At 44.8% G+C, this 21,771-nt stretch overlaps 1 protein-coding gene across 1 annotated transcript; it reads left to right on the top strand.

Annotated features, from left to right (window-relative positions):
* Nucleotides 1–1,014: 1,014 nt before the first annotated feature.
* On the top strand, nucleotides 1,015–18,715 carry tbc1d2 (TBC1 domain family, member 2). The gene is made up of 15 exons (XM_084469443.1): nucleotides 1,015–1,144; nucleotides 3,737–3,858; nucleotides 5,002–5,282; nucleotides 8,377–8,586; nucleotides 9,092–9,151; nucleotides 11,144–11,269; nucleotides 12,172–12,282; nucleotides 12,679–12,851; nucleotides 13,315–13,438; nucleotides 13,603–13,803; nucleotides 14,207–14,394; nucleotides 15,055–15,175; nucleotides 15,864–16,049; nucleotides 16,396–16,517; nucleotides 17,211–18,715. Exons 1-15 carry the CDS (start codon nucleotides 1,035–1,037, stop codon nucleotides 17,410–17,412), a joined length of 2,337 nt encoding a protein of 778 aa, XP_084325569.1. The 5' UTR covers nucleotides 1,015–1,034; the 3' UTR covers nucleotides 17,413–18,715.
* Nucleotides 18,716–21,771: the final 3,056 nt, after the last annotated feature.

The following is a 21,771-nucleotide window of genomic DNA, read 5'->3' as shown; positions in this document are numbered from 1 at the left end:
TGTTAGGTGTAAAACGAGAACTAGGTATCCTGCTCCACCTTTGAAAAAATGAAAGCTCAAACGCGCTGATTTGTAGTTTGGCCCCATATGTCGCCATAAGGGGCCAGGTTACCTCACCTTTCTCTGCTTTGCCCACCCAGAGAATTTGGCCCGCCAATGAGACAATGATCTATGACTGTGCGAGCGCCGTGTGTGTGTGTGTGTGTGTGTGTGTGTGTGTGTGTGTGTGTGTGTGTGTGTGTGTGTGTGTGTGTGTGTGTGTGTGTGTGTGTGTGTGTGTGTGTGTGTGTGTGTGTGTGTGTGTGTGTGTGTGAATACCCACACTGTAACGCAAGTGTTGTACACTTGCATTACAGTGTTGTACACTTGCGTTACTTTGTTATTTGGATAACCGTTTTGCTGTTGGTGTTATGGAACATAACACGCAACACATGCATTTGGTGAAAAGACTAGACTGCATCAGGTTCTCTGGTACTTCCACAACGAGACTCTTGTGGGGATTATCTCAGCCATGGTTGAGAAGGAATTGGGGGAAAGGAACTTTGGCTTTGACTCCCTGAAGTACATGAACCGTGACATGGAGGAGAAAGGGATTCAAGGCTGAATTTCTTAAACGTCTTCAAGTACTGTATTAGGGGCCCACTAGCAGCTATATAAAAGCATTCATAAAGTAGCATGCCATGAGATCTTTAAAACTTCACACTAACAGGTGTGAGGATTGTTAGTAATTTTAGGAATTTTCCAAATTGGGAATTGTGTCCTCCCAGATTTACGGTATGATAGATCAGTCACAATGTCTGATCTGTCATGCACCTTGTTGGATTCTCCCACTTGTGATGTGATGTAGTGTAATGTATATATTTGTCAATGGCTTGTAATGACTAACCAACCTCAATCCTGTAATAATTATATGTATCTAAAATGTACTGTAAGCTGCTTTGGCTAAAAGTGTCCTCTGAAAAAAAAAAAAAAGCGTAATGGCTAAATAGTAATATAAAGTTTCTGTTTCCTGTTGGACAGCGGACTTCCTGCCCATGGTGAAGAGCCCGCAGGGCCTGGTGGGAGAGGAGGCTGCCAGCCGGTCGCCCCGGCCCCGCCCCGCGCTGGCCAACATGTCCATCAAACACCCCCTCATAGAGTTCCAGTGAGTACACTGTCACTACACCTAGAGAATGAATGCATCAAGTACATCATTCATTTGTCACATACTCTGCATGAGGTCAGATACGATGCTACTGGTATTATTTCCAAACTGATATCACAGGGGTGTGTGTGTGTGTGTGAGGGTGGGAGTCTCAGGGCTGAAGCTCATCATAACACCTAAAACAAACTCAGAACTATTCATCACACATACGATAAGATCTTCACTAATCAGACGTTATCCAGGAGTGTACATTAAACATTTATAGACGGTACATACTACAACCAACAAACATAATACGATGTGCAAACAACAAAACAAAGCTTGCAGCAAGGGATGCAGTAGGTGCTGGGGATTGAACAAACAAAAATTTAACAAATAACATTTGAGAGGTGCCCTCTCAAATGTTGCCCTAATGCAAATCACAGGTTTGTAGGGTTGAACGTCATGTATTGCCACGCTGCATAACTAAAACGGCAGTTAGTGGATGGCGATAGAGTTTGATCAAAATGTGTATTTTTGATGCACGATGGCTTACTCCCACACCAGACGTCACAGGGCAGTGCGGCCACTTGCTGAGTTGACAGTTCCACATGTCCCAGACCAAGGATTTCATTGGAATCTAAGTCGACTGAATCAATCACTATTAGTTAGTCATAAATCTTGACCTGTTGACCTCTTGTCCTAAGTTTAACAAGTGTGGTTTTAATTCTTTACGATTAATATATTTAGACTCTTTATTTTATTATTTTCGTTTCAGGGATGCAAGAAATACCCTAAACAATCCGATCCTTTCTCAGTCGGTTCAATTGCGATTTCATTCAGTTGCGAGCAAACATGAGCAAACAATTACTCAAGTCGCATGAAGAATGTGGTGTATTCAAGACCGCAAATACTCAGCTGATTCGAGTTAACATAACATTTGGCTTCAATGGTTAAAAAACAATGGTCTTGGGACTGAAATCTAGATATATCAATTGATCTGGATTGATTTTATATGCATAGGCTAACATTTAGCATTACTGTATGCGATGGTGCACTTGCACACACACACACACACACACACACACACATACACACACACACACACACACATAACGTTACTGTTTTCAAGAGATGACAGCTATAAGGACAAGGATGATCAGAGCGTGTGTGTGTGTGTGTGTGTGTGTGTGTATGTGTATGTGTATGTGTGTGTGTGTGTGTGTTGCTTCTAATCTGTAGTTAGTGAGCTGAGACTAAGCAGACGGAAGCACTGAACGATTGTTTGAACTGATCTTTTGAACAAATCTTTTTACCCTGAAAGGAATTGACTAGCCTGTCTCCAGAGTGGCGAGGGAGGGGTGGAGACAGGGATCTGATATGATGGAGCACACCTCTCCCCCTCCTTCTCGGTCTCTGGTCATGTGCTCTTTACTACTTCCTTCCTTCCTTCCTTTAACAAAGTATACTCTGCATGAACAAGTTGAAGGCCTAGTGGAGAATATCTGAATAACTCCTCTGTAACCTGAGCGAAAGTAGTCTGACAAGTCAATTGTGCTTTACTTCAATATAGTCTGAGGACAATCTCCCAGGATTCGTTGCTAGGGTGGCCCTTCATATCGTGGCCGTGACATGCAGAGGTCGTGTGTGCTTGTAAACACTGTCATATCGGCAGCACATGCATTATATAGCTCAGACAAAGAAAACTCACAAGTTTGTTGTTCATCGTGTTTGTTAAGGTGAAACTTAAGGTGAAACTTGTCGAGCAAGAGAAAAGTCCACCTACCCTTGTCAGCCAATAAAGGTGGGCCAACAAACCTGTTTCACATTCAACAACAATGACACCTATAAAAACAGGTGTCTATAAAAGACTATAAAAGCATTGAAAGCATGCACTCATCTCAACAAATGTGACTGCTGGACTAACAAGCAATTAATAAGCTGAACATGGGTTCAGCCCTAGTTGACAGCATATATATGTTTGTATTCGTATTGTACTACATTGGTTCAACTAGAAGCTGTTTGCTTTTGGTTGAGGAAAATATGGAATAGATCAAATACTTGAGGCAGTCCTTAAAGTTAACACAAGTTGAATTATTTTAATTGTTTGAACATATGAGACATCTATTCTTTATCAAGTTTCAAATATAACTGACTTTATTTAGTTTAGAAAGCCTCAACATCAAAAGGGATATTTGGAAGGAGAATGGGTACAGAATGGACTTTTATGTTTTTGCCTTGAAGGGAAGTGAAGCAACCCTGTTAAAACCTGTCTAAGAACCATGCAACTTCTTCGGGGCTTAACAGTATTGCATCACTATCTTACCGTACTTTCAGGTTTCCTCTCAAGCAAGCTCAAATCCATTCCCTATGATTATTTGCCAATGGTTTGGTATCTGCCTTTATATCTTGGTTTTGATGTTGCCAATTCACACACCCATCCTCCTCAATTTTTTCTTTGGGTCATTCCAACACGTATATTAATATCCACATTTCATAAGAATGCTTCTTCTGAAATTTTGCTTTTTTCTCTCTCTCTCTCTCTCTCTCTCTCTCTCTCTCTCTCTCTCTCTCTCTCTCTCTCTCTCTCTCTCTCTCTCTCTCCACACACAGGAACTCAGTCCATAATCTGCTAGCTAAACGCTCATCTCAGGAGTATAGCCAGAGTGTTTTTCATGTTGAATCGGCTCCACCATGGACACCTCCCAGCCAGGCAGGCGGCACATCCCCCAGTAGTAGGTTTATTACACATGTTTGTTTTCATGGGTAATAACGATGTTTATATTTTATATTAGTAGAAAATAATCCAGGCTTTTTTGTTTGTGTATATGCTGCTGTTATGACTCAATGAGGATAAACAAGTAGTAACCTAATTAGAAGTAACCTTCTAATTAAATCAAACATAATATAATTAGGTCTGTCATCAATATAAATATTGTGTTTATTTGATTTGTTTGTAATTTACATATATTGTATATTTTAGTTAAAGGACAATTCCGGTATTTTGGACATTGAGGCCCCTTTCTGGTTTGTCTAGGATGAAATGGAGTGGTTGTCACAGAATGTTGACGATTGGTCCTGTCTCGGGTTTGGCTCATTTCAAATGGCCCCTGCCTGCTTCAGAATGGCTGGCTACGGGCATTCACAAACCTGTCCTTAAAACAACCCTAAACGTTCATTTTCAGAAATGTGCAACTCACCGAGTGGTTAGTGGTGTTCGTTGATGTTCCAAATCAAGTATCGTAGCGAAATACAGTTTCTGTCGTGTTTTATTTGGCATTTTGTAAATCCATTGATTTCTGTTGGAAGACTCATTGCTTGTTGACCTGAAACGGAAAGGGGGGCTGGTTGTAGTCTTTTTGCTCGGTTCTAGCCCTACTGTTGAGACGGAGAACCGAGCGAAAAAAGACTACAACCAAACGTAAACAGCCCCCATTTCCGTTTCCGGTTCCGTTCTGGTTTTCGTTTCAATGGATTTACAATATGCCAAATAAAACACGACAGAAACTGTATTTCGCTACGATACTTGATTTGGAACATCAACGAACACCACTAACCACTCGGTGAGTTGCACATTTCTGAAAACGAACGTTTAGGGTTGTTTTAAGGACATGTTTGTGAATGCCCGTAGCCAGCCATTCTGAAGCAGGCAGGGGTGATTCTAATTGAGCCAAATACCCGAGACAGGACCAATAGTCAACATGTCGGTGTCTACCACTCTATTTCATCCTAGACAAACCAGAAAGGGGCCTCAATGTCCAAAATACCGGACTTGTCCTTGAACCTATAAACAGATCTACTTAACTGGAATGTAAGTAATAAGAGGAAAAAGAAGTCGGAAACACACACAACCAGAACTTTATTTTGGTTTCCAACAGCTCTGCAGACTCCGCCAATTTTCCCAACCCCAAGCGCCCCCACTACTCCCAGCACTCCCAGCACCCCCAGCACCCCTCCGCTCACATTGACTGGGCAGTCAGCGCAGCATCCCCTAGAGGACTGCAGGAAGTCCCCGGCCGTGTTGAATACCCAGAATTCTCGGAGGAGCAAGAGCCGCGGCACCATGTCCAACATCCGCAGGGAGACTTCCTCTGCAGACAGGATATCCCGCCTCCAGCAGGACAAAGACATGCTGGGGGAGGAGGTCAAATCTCAGAAGGTGAGGACGATGATGTTATGGTGAAGTACACTGACTGGCTTTCTTACAGAACTTTTGCACACACTGGGTTGAATGGAAAATGTGGTGGATCTGAAGCCCCGTCCACACGGGCGAAAATGATCTTTCCCTCTCCGTTTTACTTTGATGCGTTTCAGGAATATCTCTGTAAAGACGGACTCATTGCGAAAACGCATTGAGCTGTAGAAACGCTGTAGTACATATTCAAGGCCACTGTGTGGCGCTGGTTCTGGAGCGCATCAAGCCTGCCAGGGGGCCAGGTTACCTCCCCTTTCTCTGCTTTTCCCGCCCAGAGAATTTGGCCTGCAAATGAGACAATGAGCTACGACCGTGCGAGCGCCACATGTGTGTGTGTAAATACACACACTGTAACGCAAGAGTTGTACAGTTCTTTGTTATTCGGATAACCGGTCTGCTGTTGGTGTTATGGCGCATAACACACAACACAATAGCGCAAGCTTGCATAAAGCTAACTAACACCTCCTCTCCTCTAACCGCTACAACTCCTCCTCTAACCACTAACACCTCCTCCTCTACCACCTCCTCCTCTACCACCTCCTCCTCTACCACTAACACCTCCTCTAACCACTGCACCTCCTTCTCTACCACTAACACCTCCTCTCCTCCTCTCCTCTCCACAACTATCACCTCCTCCTCTAACCACTAACACCTCCTCTCCACCATACACCTCCTCGTCTACCACTAACACCTCCTCTCCTCTCCACCATACACCTCCTCCTCTACCACTAACACCTCCTCCTCTAACCACTAACACCTCCTCCTCTACCACTAACACCTCCTCCTCTAACCACTAACACCTCCTCCTCTAACCACTAACACCTCCTCCTCTACCACTACCACCTCCTCCTCTAACCACTAACACCTCCTCCTCTAACCACTAACACCTCCTCCTCTAACCACTACCACCTCCTCCTCTAACCACTACCACCTCCTCCTCTAACCACTAACACCTCCTCCTCTAACCACTACCACCTCCTCCTCTAACCACTAACACCTCCTCTCCTCTCCACCACTACCACCTCCTCCTCTAACCACTACCACCTCCTCTCCTCTCCACAACTATCACCTCCTCCTCTAACCACTAACACCTCCTCTCCTCTCCACCATACACCTCCTCCTCTAACCACTAACACCTCCTCCTCTAACCACTAACACCTCCTCCTCTAACCACTACCACCTCCTCCTCTAACCACTAACACCTCCTCTCCTCTCCACCATACACCTCCTCCTCTACCACTAACACCTCCTCCTCTAACCACTAACACCTCCTCCTCTACCACTAACACCTCCTCCTCTAACCACTAACACCTCCTCCTCTAACCACTAACACCTCCTCCTCTAACCACTACCACCTCCTCTCCTCTCCACAACTATCACCTCCTCCTCTAACCACTAACACCTCCTCTCCTCTCCACCATACACCTCCTCCTCTAACCACTAACACCTCCTCCTCTACCACCTCCTCCTCTAACCACTAACACCTCCTCCTCTAACCACTAACACCTCCTCCTCTAACCACTAACACCTCCTCCTCTAACCACTAACACCTCCTCCTCTAACCACTACCACCTCCTCCTCTACCACTAACACCTCCTCCTCTAACCACTAACACCTCCTCCTCTAACCACTAACACCTCCTCTCCTCTCCACCATACACCTCCTCCTCTAACTACTAACACCTCCTCCTCTAACCACTAACACCTCCTCTCCTCTAACCACTACCACCTCCTCCTCTAACCACTACCACCTCCTCCTCTAACCACTACCACCTCCTCCTCTAACCACTAACACCTCCTCCTCTACCACTAACACCTCCTCCTCTAACCACTAACACCTCCTCCTCTACCACTAACACCTCCTCCTCTAACCACTACCACCTCCTCCTCTAACCACTAACACCTCCTCCTCTAACCACTACCACCTCCTCCTCTAACCACTAACACCTCCTCCTCTACCACCTCCTCCTCTAACCACTAACACCTCCTCCTCTAACCACTAACACCTCCTCTCCTCTCCACCATACACCTCCTCCTCTAACCACTAACACCTCCTCCTCCTCTAACCACTACCACCTCCTCCTCTAACCACTACCACCTCCTCCTCTAACCACTACCACCTCCTCCTCTAACCACTACCACCTCCTCCTCCTCTAACCACTACCACCTCCTCCTCTAACCACTACCACCTCCTCCTCCTCTAACCACTAACACCTCCTCCTCTACCACTACCACCTCCTCCTCTAACCACTACCACCTCCTCCTCTAACCACTACCACCTCCTCCTCTAACCACTACCACCTCCTCCTCTAACCACTACCACCTCCTCCTCTAACCACTACCACCTCCTCTCCTCTAACCACTAACACCTCCTCCTCTAACCACTACCACCTCCTCCTCTAACCACTACCACCTCCTCCTCTAACCACTACCACCTCCTCCTCTAACCACTACCACCTCCTCCTCTAACCACTACCACCTCCTCCTCTAACCACTACCACCTCCTCCTCTAACCACTACCACCTCCTCCTCTAACCACTACCACCTCCTCCTCTAACCACTAACACCTCCTCCTCTACCACCTCCTCCTCTAACCACTACCACCTCCTCCTCTAACCACTAACACCTCCTCCTCTAACCACTACCACCTCCTCCTCTAACCACTACCACCTCCTCTCCTCTAACCACTACCACCTCCTCTCCTCTAACCACTAACACCTCCTCCTCTAACCACTACCACCTCCTCCTCTAACCACTACCACCTCCTCCTCTAACCACTACCACCTCCTCCTCTAACCACTACCACCTCCTCCTCTAACCACTACCACCTCCTCCTCTAACCACTACCACCTCCTCCTCTAACCACTACCACCTCCTCCTCTAACCACTAACACCTCCTCCTCTACCACCTCCTCCTCTAACCACTACCACCTCCTCCTCTAACCACTACCACCTCCTCCTCTAACCACTACCACCTCCTCCTCTAACCACTACCACCTCCTCTCCTCTAACCACTACCACCTCCTCTCCAGCACTGAGCCCTCCCTCTCTCCGTCCAGGAGCTGGTGTGGCTCCTCCACAAGGCCCTGGAGGCCTCCCAGCTGGAGAAGCGGACGTGCACAGAGTTCCTGGCCGCCGAGGGGGAGCAGCAGCGTCTGGAGGTGCTGCGTCACCGCGAACGGCAGGCGGCCGACCTGCGCCGCCGGCTGGACGACCTCAAGACCCAGACGGAGGGCCTGAGACGCAGCCTGGCCGAGAGGGACGCCCAGGTCAGGGCAGCCTTCGTCTGTGTATCACCACCCTGAAGCACAGACCGTTTTCAAAGCGCTTCACAGTCACACGTTAATGGACACCCAGCCTAACCCAGTGTTTTCCAAGTCAAGTTTCATTTGTTGTTTAGTTTTTATTTATTTATTAATTGACGGTTAAGCACCTCTTTTGCAAGAGAGACCTGTTAATAGCATACGGCATGTGTGTTTGGGACCTAGAAGAGAACCAGGCAGGTTGTCATGTGTGTGTACCAGGTGGGCACTGGGGAGAACTGAAGAACGTCATCAGTGAGCAGTTAGGCATTTTGCTAAGGGACCCCAGTAGGTAGATGTGGTCATTGGGATTCAAACCAAAAACCTTTGGGCTGGGAGTCCAGCCATCCTTGCCCGTATACTCTCTTGACACCCCTGATTGACAACAACAGACTCTGTAACAGAATAAATGCTATTCCAACAGCTGCATGTTTTGAACTAAAATCTGTTTTTTGACAATATCCACACGCAGGTGGCCGATCTCCAGGAGAACATTGACATGTTGACGGAGAAGAACCATGCCAAGCAGGAGGTAAACACATCCATCTCCTCGTTTCCCACACACACACACTGTATAACACTCACATTAAGTTATTTAGCCAACGGCCCTTTCATGCAACGTGACTTGCAAATGTGGCTGAAAACAATTAAAGCGTACAATCAAAATTGGAGTCGCTAGACAAAAGTACTGCATAACCAAGAGTGCAGAGTAGCTATTCTACTAACAAGGTGAGGTGGCAACCCGCCTTCTTGAGTGAACCGCCTCCTCCCCAAACAGGACACCATTTAGCTGGGAAAAGCCAAAACGGCATGTTTATTCCAAATAAAAAAAAACAAAATAACCAAAAACCTGGGAGGAATCGACGGTCCTATCCCACGAGGTCTCTCCATGCACAAGCCCCATGGCTAGGAGAGCCCTGAATCAGCCTTCGAGCAGGCTATTTAAGCCCCGCTCTCCACCGGCCCCTCAGGTGCTCCTCTTTACGTTCATTTGCCCCGGCTCCAATGCCCTCAATCCACCTTATTCTGCGACCGTTCCCTATTTCCCATGATTCATAGCGGCCCGCCAGTTTTCGAGTGCTGTTGACATAGGGGCTAGCAATTTGCACCGCTAGCGCATATCTTGAAGGCTACGGCAATAGTTTTAAAAGTTATATATTACATTAGGTCAAAATGGCAAATAGAGCCCGAACTCATCCTCTCACTAAAGTACCACCAGCTACGTATTCTCGCTTCTAACCGGAAATGGGAAACCGGACAGGGCGTCATGGCGGCGCGCATTGTTCAGCCTGGAATAAGGTGGATAGTGCCAGCCGGGGGTAGACTGCTTCCAGGGCCGCTGGCCCGGATCCGGGTTGCCACAGTGAGAAGAACATTTTTCTTTATCTGCGTTATGGTTCCATCTCAGAGATAACGCTCTGTCTATGCTGTGTCTGAAGCAGGGCCCCTAATCATTAGGCATTATTTGCATTTATTTGCATTTTGTATTAGTAGCTCCTTTCAGACATGTAAGTCTGAAACGTGTAAGACGTGTAAGTCCTGATATTCTCCTGATGGGCCGTATGTCTGAACAACATATCCTGACATTTGTAGCCTGAAATTCTCCTGAAAAAATACTACCCCTGAGGTAGTATTTTCTTGGGTAAAATGATAAAAAAAATATATATATATCACAGCTATATATAGAATTTTTTTTAATTATTTTTAACAATTAGCTGAACATTATAGGGTCCTGGCCTTCCACTCCATGTTTTCTCAGTTAAACACAGAAATCTACTACATTTGTCCCAGTGTTTGTTATAAAAATTCTCGAGAACATTGGTCCATTCCAACATTTCGGCCCTCTGTCTCTCGATTCTCCAGATCCTTCCCTGCTATCGATGCAGGTAAAACAGCAAAAATGCTATCTTTCTCCAGTAACGCAGTCGTTCGCGACGCCTTTCTTTTTCATTGTTTCTTCTTTTTGTCTCTAACTCATGCTCCAATCTTTCGTCAATGCTTCGGATGTTGTGGATGCAACAGAATATATGATTCCTCGGTGCAGCAACATTTAAGATGATCGCAATGAGTTCCGTCTTTTCTGCCTCCATGCTGTCTGTGGTCAAACCGAAAAAAACTACAGTGACAGCGGCACCACTTATCCCGCCTCTTGTGAACTTAGACCCTACGTCATATCCTGCCCCTTGCGAGCCCACCCCCCTAACCTACCTGAAGATTCTACTGATGTCTGAACGACACCGATGTCTGCATATAAAGCATCAAGTCTGATCACCCATTATGTCGAATCTCCTGATGTAAAAGTGCTGAAAAAATGCAGAGGACATGTCTGAAAACGGCTAGTGAGAGGGACCGGAAATCTCAATAGAGTGCATCCAAACATTCCACACAAAGAATACATCTTTAAGTGCTTTCTAGACACCACACAGAAAACACGGGACGATTTAGCCTCTTGAGACCCTTCATCCATCCAGTATGTTCTCTTCTGCCTTAGTTGCAATCGGCTTTGTTTTCTTTCTCATGCTAGGTGATCCTGAAGATCTCTGACCAGTTGTCTACATGTATGGCCAACCCGCAACGCAAGGTCTCAACCTCCATCGGCCTACAGGCGCAGACCTGCAGTCTGCTGCAGGAAGAAAACGAGAACCTAAAGGTGAACCTGCCATCTTAGGTTGGACGTCTGAATCAATACAAAGTGCCGATCTTAATTATATTGATATTGCTAAGAATAATTCAGGGAAATAATATAGCATTTTTTCAAGACACTCACAAGTGCTTTACATCTTCAATCTTGGTTTTCGTAAAAAAATTCAAGTTATATTAATCCTGTAGCTATAAAAATGATCAGTTCTAGAAAAGTAATCAAAAAATATCAGGAGTTTGACAGTGATTTGAGAGGGTGAGAATGATTTAAAGAGCCAGGGAACGCAGTGTTTCAGCTGGAATCCCAACACTTTGAGATTTAAAGAAATGGGTTGAGCATTCTAGGAAGGAGGGGGGGTTGTGTCATTCCCATGGTTACGAACCGCGCCAACTTTATTATACTTTTTTGGTACCGTCGTTGTGTGTTAGCGTTATAATGAGCTTGGACGTAAATTAAATACATTGCTGCTCAGATGCAGATTCACCATCCACCCACACCATGGAGTTATACTGTACGTTTCTGGAAAGCTCAACCTTCTCTTGGACACCGCAGTCAGCCGCTGCCCGTCGTCGTTATGTCAGGTCCTCGGAAAGGACACTCTCCATGAAGAGAAGGCCACCTGCGCCCGCAGCACAGTGGGGCGTTCATAGTGTCTGGGATGGCACAAATAAAGGATTTTAACACTTATTTTAATAACGGTGATGAAATGGTATCGATTATTATGTTGACGATCATATAAGACAAATTACCACATTTAAAATAAAATAATAAAAAAAGGGTTTTGGGTTCACTGGCTCTTTAAACATGAAATGGGATGTTTTTTCATCCAAGTTCTTTAAACACCCCTATAATCTAAAAACTCCTTTATCTATCTACTGACCTCTCTGCTGTGTTCTCCTGGTGTGACCCAGGACGACATTGCCGCCTACAAGACTCAGAACAAGTTCCTGAACTCTGAGATCTACCAGCTGACCAAGCTGTGGAGGAAGAGCTCTGAGCAGGAGAAGAGCCTGATGGTCAAGGTGAGGCGGCTCAAGGTCATTGGTTCAAACCCTCCTCCTCCCCCAAACTCTGTTCAGCCCTGTTGAGGCTGTAGCTTTGGACCCCACTTTGGACCCCGCTTGGGGTCACCTGGAATGCAGTTTGGGTCACAGGAGATTGTTGACTATAACTCATTGATCATGGGGCATTTCAGGAAAAAAACTGATCATCATCAAGTTGAAAGATCTCGTAAAGGCCCAGAGAACAAAGTCCCATCTTATCTAATGTGTTGGGCAACAGATTCAAGTTGGGGTTGCAAGAATATGCAGACCTTAGGGGGATCTTTAGGGGCCGGGAAACACCCGATTCTACTGTTTCAGAGCTTGAAGAAATCCAAATGGATACCTTTGCTCCCCCCCCTCCCTGCTCCGCCCCAGTGTGCGTACCTGGAGGCCAGCAGCTGCCAGAAGGAGAGCCGCTACCTGGGGGTCCTGCAGCGTCTGCAGGAGAACAAGACCCTGGACGCGGACCAGCGGGGGGTGGTCCGCAAGCTGATCGAGGACGCTCTGCAGGGAGACCTGGCCAGCGGCGTCAAAAAGGCATCCCTAAGGTAACATCATCACAACATCGCTACCACCCAAACACATTGGGTTTATGCAAACCTGATTTTGTCTATTGACATTCCACATTTTTCATGCATTGTTTTTGTACTGATGCACGTTTATTAATAGAACAGATTCCACCAGGTTCACATCAATAGCATCATATCAATAAAAGTAATAAGAATCTGAAAAAAACGCATTTGGTCGCTGTGAATTGAAACTGCGCTCATTACTACTAACTCAAATTTTTCTTACATATATCGTTTATTAAAATGAATGGTAATGTTTATGATATAAGGTTATACCATTAGTAGACAAGAGTAGTATAGTACACACGAGTAGTGTATTATAGTATAAACAGTATTAAATGTATTGTCAATCAACAGTGTTTACCCATCCCATCAAAAAGAATGGCGAGCGTGAGTCTTGCAGCATGTTGTTCATGAGCCCATATGTGTGTGGTGTTTGCAGCGGCCCTCCGTTAGACCACGACGACTATGGTTTTAAGATTCTTCCGGACTACGAGGTGGAAGACATGAAGCTGCTAGCTAAGATCCAAGCCCTGGAGATCCGCTCCCACAACCTGCTGTACCAGGTCAGCCTTCAGCCCTCCCCTTTCTGCTCACATGAAAAAGTCTAGAACTCAGTTATAGAAAGATTGTATTCACTACAACTAACGTCACCGTGTCACTATTCTCCTCAAGCCAGTAGGCGTCGTTCTCATCGCTGCCCTCTGCTGGTCAATGTGTGTGACTGCAGGACGCTGGAGACAGGCCTCTGCTGGGCCGCTGGTCACAGTATCTCGCCAGTCGCTCTGACGACGACTTCTGCCCCTCGCCGGAGCTGAAGAGCCTGCTGAGGGCCGGGGTCCCGCGGGAGTTCCGGCAGAGGGTCTGGCGCTGGATCGTCCAGGCCAGAACGCTCACCCTACGAGAGCAGCACCCCCACCGCTACAAACAGGTCACATCGCAAACAATACTAATGGATACACAAATATGATGTCATGTAACTTTGAACAGGGCTAATATAATAATATCATATATTGTACTTTAATATATTAGAAATTTGACATTTAATAAATATGAATTTGTATTATTCAGATTGGTTGTATTTATATGATGTAAAATAATATTATATTATATACATTTAATATAATATATTTGCTTATAAAATGCTATAATTAGATTGGATGTAAAGCAGTCTTTCTTTACAATGCACAATATATAGCATGAAACTATGCAGCATTCAGGAGACTTTATTGTTATTTCTTACAGTTAAACCAGATTAAGTAGCCAGAAAACGAGTGCATTGTGTGGCCAGTTGAATACGTAGTGTGACTGTAGTTCTCCTCCTCTGGTTCTAGCTGTGTGAGAAGAGCCTCACGTCCCCCCACCCAGCCTCCAGACAGATCCTACTGGACCTCCACCGCACGCTCACCACCAATAAGCACTTCTCCGCCCCCTCTAGCCCCGCCCTCCAGAAACTCCAACGTATTTTATTGGCCTTCTCTTGGCAGAACCCTACAATTGGCTACTGCCAGGGACTCAACAGGTGAGTGGAAAGATATACATGAATACAGCCGGATACTTTTATACTGGACACGGAGCACTCGTTGATGCGGTCTTTCTCTACTCTCTAGCTGCCTAGCTAGACTATAGTTGTTTCTTTTTTTTTCTGCTTGGAAAAAAAAGTTTGTGTCAAAAATTACTTTTGAATGCAATATACGCAGCGTTGATAACCTTTTTTTAATGTTATCAACGCTGCGTATATTGCATTCAAAAGTAATATATTATATTCATCCTAATTTAAAATTAAAAAGCATCTGAAGATCTATTCCAAGAACATCCCATTGAGTTTAGTTTAACCCTCCCCCATACATGTTGCGCAAACAAAAATGACGTGGAAATGGCGCGACCCGGCCCTGTCTGTCAAACAAACAAACCATTTCTATCAGCGCCCACAATAGAGACTAAAGGCTTCATTCGTGATTATTTTGGTGATCAAGAGACGCATTCAGAAATAGACAATGATACCAGTATTCCAAATAGTCAAATGGAATCAACCTAAAGACTTCTGTAAACAGTGCGGGTTGCGTTTTACAAACGTTAAACTTTTGGTTCAGCTTTCTTTGTAGTTCCGTTAGACGGTGATCTTGATTCAAACAAAGGCTGTTAGCTCCCCGGGGTCTCCCCGTGTCCCCTCACGGTTCAGGTTGGCAGCCGTCAGCCTGCTGGTGCTGCAGGATGAGGAGGACGCGTTCTGGGGTCTGGTGGCCGTGGTGGAGGTCATCATGCCCTTGGACTACTACACCAAGAACCTGGTGGCCTCGCAGGTCAGAACCCCCAGCACACACCAGCACCGGAGCCCCAGAGACTCATACTGCCTGACACACGCCCTGTTCACATCAGGGTTAGGGAAGAGTCCCTTTGACTTAAGACGACCAGTCATTCCTTTGAGAATATTCCTATGGGTTTTAACTTAAAGGGGACATATTATACCACCAGGTGTGAGTGTGATCAGCCGTTACAAGCCGTTTTGAAAATGCGCCGCTTCTGACATCACAGGTGGGCGTGTCCACCTAGATGTGTGCTGGATAGATCAGTCCGCCAGCCTACCCAGTGCACTGTGGCTAACGTTGCTCATCTATCGTCATACATCGAGGTGGACACGCCCACCCGTGATGTCAGAAGCTGCACATTTTCAAAACGGCTTGTAACGGCTAATCACACTCACACCTGGTGAGTGTGTCCCCTTTAAGAACAATAACGTTATTCTATGAAGAAAACAGTAAGTGCCGTATCTATATTGTCCAAATCCCTTTATGTGTATAACTTAGTATTGAATCCTTAGTAACGCTGATTATCAGTCAACGCAGTCCTTTAGATTTTTCTGATCGTCATGTGTCGTCTTTGTTGTTTGAAGATTGTGTATTTTATTATTTTATTTGTTCAGCCCGCTATACCGCGGCCTTTTTGCATGAACAGCGTCCTGTGAATGCAGTTTGATTTGATTGACTGAAGGCAGACCAGCGCGTGCTGAAGGACTTCATGGCGGAGAAGCTGCCCCGGCTGACGGCCCACTTTGAGGAGCACACCATCGACGTGTCCCTCATCACCTTCAACTGGTTCCTGGTGGGCTTTGTGGAGAGCCTCCCCAGCGACCTCCTGCTGAGGGTCTGGGACGCCTTCCTCTACGAGGGCACCAAGGTGGGTCCCACCCCATCAACCCCCGTCACAGTATAGTCATTAATGTACCGTTTATACACTATAGCAGGAAGATCTGGGAAACTTTCTTACTTATTTTATTATTCATATTTATTATTATATTATACGTATACTATTTTACATTTTTGCATTCAGTTTTTTCTTTATTTTGGCACTATTTTGTTTCGTATCTCTATTTCTCTTACTCCGTACTGCTGTAACACCTGACTTTCCACCCTGTGATATTAATAAATGTCTTATCATAGCAGATCCAGCAACCTTAAGGGACTCAGACACTTTCTTCTGTGGAACCCCAGATTCCACACTGATTTCTGTGTATTTTTCACAGGTGCTATTCCGCTACGCGTTGGCGCTCTTCAAATACAAAGAGGAGGACATTCTAAAGATCCAAGACAACGTTGAGATCTACCAATACCTTCGCTTTTTCACCAAGACCGTGACTGATGGCAGGTAGGTGGCTGCATCATCGTAATCCATTCAAATCTGATCAAATAAGCCCATGCCCATGGGAACTATGGCAAAATGGACCGCAGCATAGGGCCTCTAGAAAACTGTTGTCTTTCCCTGCTGTATCAGTGTGGGGATCTGAAAGGCACTGCCTAACTATAATTCTCCCAGTTCTATTTCCTCCTGCGAGTTTCTAGCAGTCAGCTCGACTGTGCCTCTATTTTTAACAGACCAGAGGCAGACATCCCCATATATAATTCACAGCTGCAATACGTGTTGAGCCTGAGGGAGTTCACTGTTCTAAACCGACGAGGGCAGCTACTCAGCACAAACACAAGCCACTGTATCGCCCGCACGGGCAACACAGTGGGATAAGTAGGTTACTAGGAGAAAAAGAACAAGAAATTGTTTGTTCTCTATACAGTATGGGACACTGTAACCACAGCCGTCATTATTTGAACTACCAACCGTCTCAAGAATAAAGCAAACATAAAAAACAAAAGTCATGTGTCACAGTAGAAGACCGCTATAGCTGCTTTCCTCTACTTCTATTCTTGGAAGCTAGCTTGCTTTAGAAACTCAAATTGTGACTACATGCGAGCCTCACCCACCCACCACCCTTAGGATCATTAAAAGTGTCTTACAATAATGTCCCTTTCTCCGGTGGGTTTCCCCCCCGCCTCCCCCCCCTAACAGGAAGCTCACGAGCATCGCCTTCACCATGATGAACCCGTTCCCGGGAAGAATACTACGCAACCGACGCGCACTGCACCTGGAGCGCCTGCAGGGGGAGCTGCGGGAGCTGGAGGAGCAGCAGAAGGAGTTCATCTCAGAGTGTCCCGTGCGAAAGGACAAGGACCTGGACATCCTGCTCAGTGAGGATGAGGAGGAGCCGTGACGGCGCTAGAACCGGCTGACGAAGGTGGAAACAAACCTTAAAACGCAAACTGTTTTAACACTTGATGAGCTTACAGCATAGCGCTGGACCCTAGGTGTGCCGTTTGAAATATAGTCAACAGACAAATCGGAAGAAAAACATATTTCTTGAGAGCCATTTGGGCTTGGATTCCGTTGTTTTTAGAGCGTCAATCAACGCTGTTATCTGATTGGATCCGCTTCGAGAGGTTATGGTTTTGACTGTGAGCGTAGTTGTTATTAACATTGTCAACACTGAGGCTGAAAGCTTGTGTGTTCACAGCCTAAGAGTAAAAATGTTACACAAAATGTGTCCACAAGATGTTTGCAGTTTACCTGAGGGCATCCTTGAACAAGATTCCCTAACAAACACCTGCTGCTTATGGTCTTAAATTCACGGTTGAATCTCTTATCTTATTCAAGACTCACTCTTTTACACTTTAATATCCGAGGCTGATAATGACAGGATTTAACTTGTTTTAGAATCTTTCAAGCTCTTTATTTAATTAATTTTGTCCAGGCATGAACTTACAGTCACTTTTGAAAGTCTTAACCAGCATGACGTTGAAGAAAGACTGTGGTCCGCTCTTTGTGGTGAAATCTTTTCATAAAATATGAATATTAATTGTGTCTGAAAACAAGGATGTGATTGTTTTCCAGCTGGTCCTTGGCACAGCACCATTTATGACTGCCAACGGTTTGCAGTTGGTAGTTTCAATCACTTTTAGGAGCATTAGGAGAGAAAAATGAAAGCTGTAAATTTGCCTCCTATTTTCTCTGCTGAAATTCGTTGAAAAGCCACTTTATCTTTAATTCTGAATAATATACCATGTACCAAATGGTTTATGTTAACAGATGACCAATGCTGCCCTGGATGTTTTTATGTAGGCTACAGCCTTTGTTCCTTCTTACATAATTAGAATTGTCTATTTGTAATTGTTTATAAATATTTGTTCTGTGTAAAGTATTTTCTATGTATTTTTATACTTCCATTGTACATTCGATGTTGTAACAACTGCAGATAACATGTATGCAACGAAGTTACAGACACAGGTTCAAATATTGTGTTTTATTACCTTTTTTAAAAAACAAATATACATAAAAAAAAGGATAAATATAAAAATCTCAAAAGAAAAAGTTTAATGTTACAACTTTTTTTTACTGCAGAGAAAGTACTACAAGCCAGAACCACACCTGACAATTTAACTGACGTCTCGTCCTATATGTTAGCTAGTTAACCTTTTCCCTCTGGACCAGTCTGTGTACAAACAAACACACACACACACACATACACACACACACACACGCACAGCCCCCCCGCCCCACCCCCCCCCCCCCCCCCCCCCCCCCCCCCAGAGGAAGAATTTCAAGACTCGGATCTCAATCTCGTTGCTAATTAAAGCTGCTGTTCTCTAAGTTAAGTCTGTTTAATCATTTTTTTGTCCTAATGGCGCTATATTAACACTCTACAAAGATGGCTGATTCAGCAAAGAGCAGGATAAATTTCAGCATGCAAGCTGTCCATAGTCACATCACATGACTTTGACAAGCTACTTGGTTTAGGAGCTCCACCCCTGTACCCAGAGAAGGGCCTCTGGCCACTCACCAACAAGTGTGATGAAAATCAAGAAGACCCTCAATGCAAGCTGGAAGAATGGCTGTGATACATGAGCCCCTACATGTGTAGCCTGGCCACTAACACCCTACTGCCTGTTTTGTAATAGATACCACACACACGTCTTAGTGGCAAACCAAGTTAGACAATTATTGAATGTGTCCCGAGTTGTGACATCAGAAATCGTAATGGTGGAGAGAAATGTTTTTAACTTTGTGGTTATTCTGACTAACTAATTCTGACGCATATGAATGCTCTGAGCTTCTTTGTGGTTAGGGCATCAAAGTGGTTGTGGGGGGGGGGGGGGGGGGGGGTGTTCAGGAAAGGAGTGGCTACCGTGGAGCTTCGCCCCCCAACAATCAATTTTGGCCCCACTTCCAGCTGCCGTCCTCAAGGGACACTTCAGCCAATAAGGGCTCAGGGTTGAAGCCAATCAGAGAGCTGCCTGTTTTACACACCAGGAGCCAAGCATCCCAAAATACTAACGACAACTGCACAGTTCCTACCCCTGAACAATCAGTTAACACAACCAGAGTCACTGCCAGGCCGTCCTTGCGTTTCCATCTGTGTTTGTTTGGCAGACAGACCTGAGGCTTGCTGGTCTGTGGGCACGAGGACAACAAGAGAAAGAGAAAAGCCCAATACCTTTTCCCAACTTTTTTTTTTAAGTTTCCTAATTGTAATAAGTAATTATCCTGGAAACCCATACTTATGCTATACGTCAATGGTTATTCTCTGGGTGAATTTATGTAAAGAAAAAAAAAGAATAACTCTGAGGTTTATATGGTCCAGTGATTCTCTATAATAAACCTGCAGGTGAGGCAAAAACTGAAATGTTTAACAAAATAAAGTTTAGATAGATGTTCTGTAAGACTTCACGTAAGATTAACTGATTTCAGTAAAGGCGTAGATTACATTCTCGTCTTCTGAAAGGTACGAGGTAGCACTATCCAGAGACTATCTTCACGTAACAGAAGTTTCTATTAACTACCTGACTGACTCTGCTAAACCGTAGCAACTAGAAATACAAATAGGCCTACTTATTTCAGAAATTAAATACAGTCAAAGTAGTGCAATTTGTAACATGCTTTGAGCATTTAGAGTCTTGTGGTAACATCAAATTTTTTTTTTTTCATCAAACATGCTCTTATTTCATATCCAAGTCTTAGTGTAAAATGTCATGTATTCCAGAAGATAATTACACAGACTATATGAGGAATGTTATTCCAAAGCCATTTTGGCAAAATAAATGTATTTATATATGTACGTCTAATATCATATTGTCACTGAAAACCATTATTTTACAGGGTTATTTTCCTGCAATCCATATTTTAAAATGTATCCATTTTTAGAAAGATTTTTCCATTCTGGCACAAAACTCCCATTTTATTTTACTCATGTTTATGAGGGAAGAGGGTTTTTTCTTAGAAAACAAAGAAATATTGAAACAGTCAGGGCCATCTGTATCCATGAATGAATCCCCAGTGATTCACAACGTCACCCAACAAGGTACACCGGTTCTAGCCGGTCTGCTATAATACACAAACCACATCCCCAACCCCATCTAGAACGTCACACAATGTCTTCAAATAATCATTAAGAACATTACACCCTGTGTTAATTTGAATCGTGATCATCACACTGTATCAATCCTTTACAAAATGACTTATTCACATACCCTTTCCAGAAAAATGTAGCATTTTGTTTGAGTCAAATACGGGGACAATCGCCTGTTTCGTCTTTGAAGGGCATCTATTTTGTCGACAAGGTGTGATGATCATTAGCCTTTACAAACCATTTTAAATCTGCACCACCAACATCACAAGTGGGAGTGTCCAACTAGATGTATGACTGATAGCTCAGCCTTCTAGTTGGTACAGTCCACGAAGTCGACAACATCAATGTTGTGGTAAAACAGGGTCCTTTGCAAAGCTCCGGTCCCCTCCTACCAACAGCACAGCCCTGACCCTATTAGAGCCACAGAGGGACATGGACAGTATAGTCCAAAGGGCATGTGTTTTTTTTTTAAATCTTAATCATATTAAAGTTGTCTGAGCAACATTAAAAACCTCCAACCAAAAGGGTTAGGTAGAATCAAAATAATGCTGACACCTGGGTGCTTCTTGTTGAATGATCAAGGTATTGTGATCAACTGTTAAGACGGCCCCTGCTGCCCTGGACGGTCACCTCGACGTGCATCCCCGGCAGAGGTGGAGATGAAGAGGAGATTCATGGCTCCAACATCTGGTCTCGTTGCATCGCTCATCTCTCATCAACTTCACAGCTGTTCCAGGACATTATGTCCCGGGTTGTATAAGGTTGAAATTAAAACAAAAACAATCAAGGAAGACATGTCTGAGGAGCGTTCCACATTGCAATGTGACCTGTTCTTTTATTGCAGGCTGTCGAGATCCAGCAGCCACGCCCACCTGTACAGGTCGGACTGAGCTAGTGAGCAGGGTGGTGGTGGTGGTGGTGGGAGGGGCTACCAGAGGTCTAGAACCTCAACAAGCTGTTTGGCACCAGTTCAACCCTCTATCAATCAATTGTTTTCAACAATGATTCAACCAAATAATGTAATTTAGAATAAACATTAGAGTGGATGTGTGCCACCAGCCGTCGTTTCAGAAGTTTTACGTCCACTATAGAGTGGAATGACGTGAGTGACGTCATGGTATTGCAGGTCGCCATGTTTACTGAAATGAGTTGCAGAGTCTGTCATTCAAA

This window comes from Micromesistius poutassou, assembly GCF_964030765.1.
Source record: "Micromesistius poutassou genome assembly, chromosome: 6".
Taxonomy (NCBI): Eukaryota; Metazoa; Chordata; class Actinopteri; order Gadiformes; family Gadidae; genus Micromesistius; species Micromesistius poutassou.
This window is presented reverse-complemented; position numbering and strand designations above follow the sequence as displayed.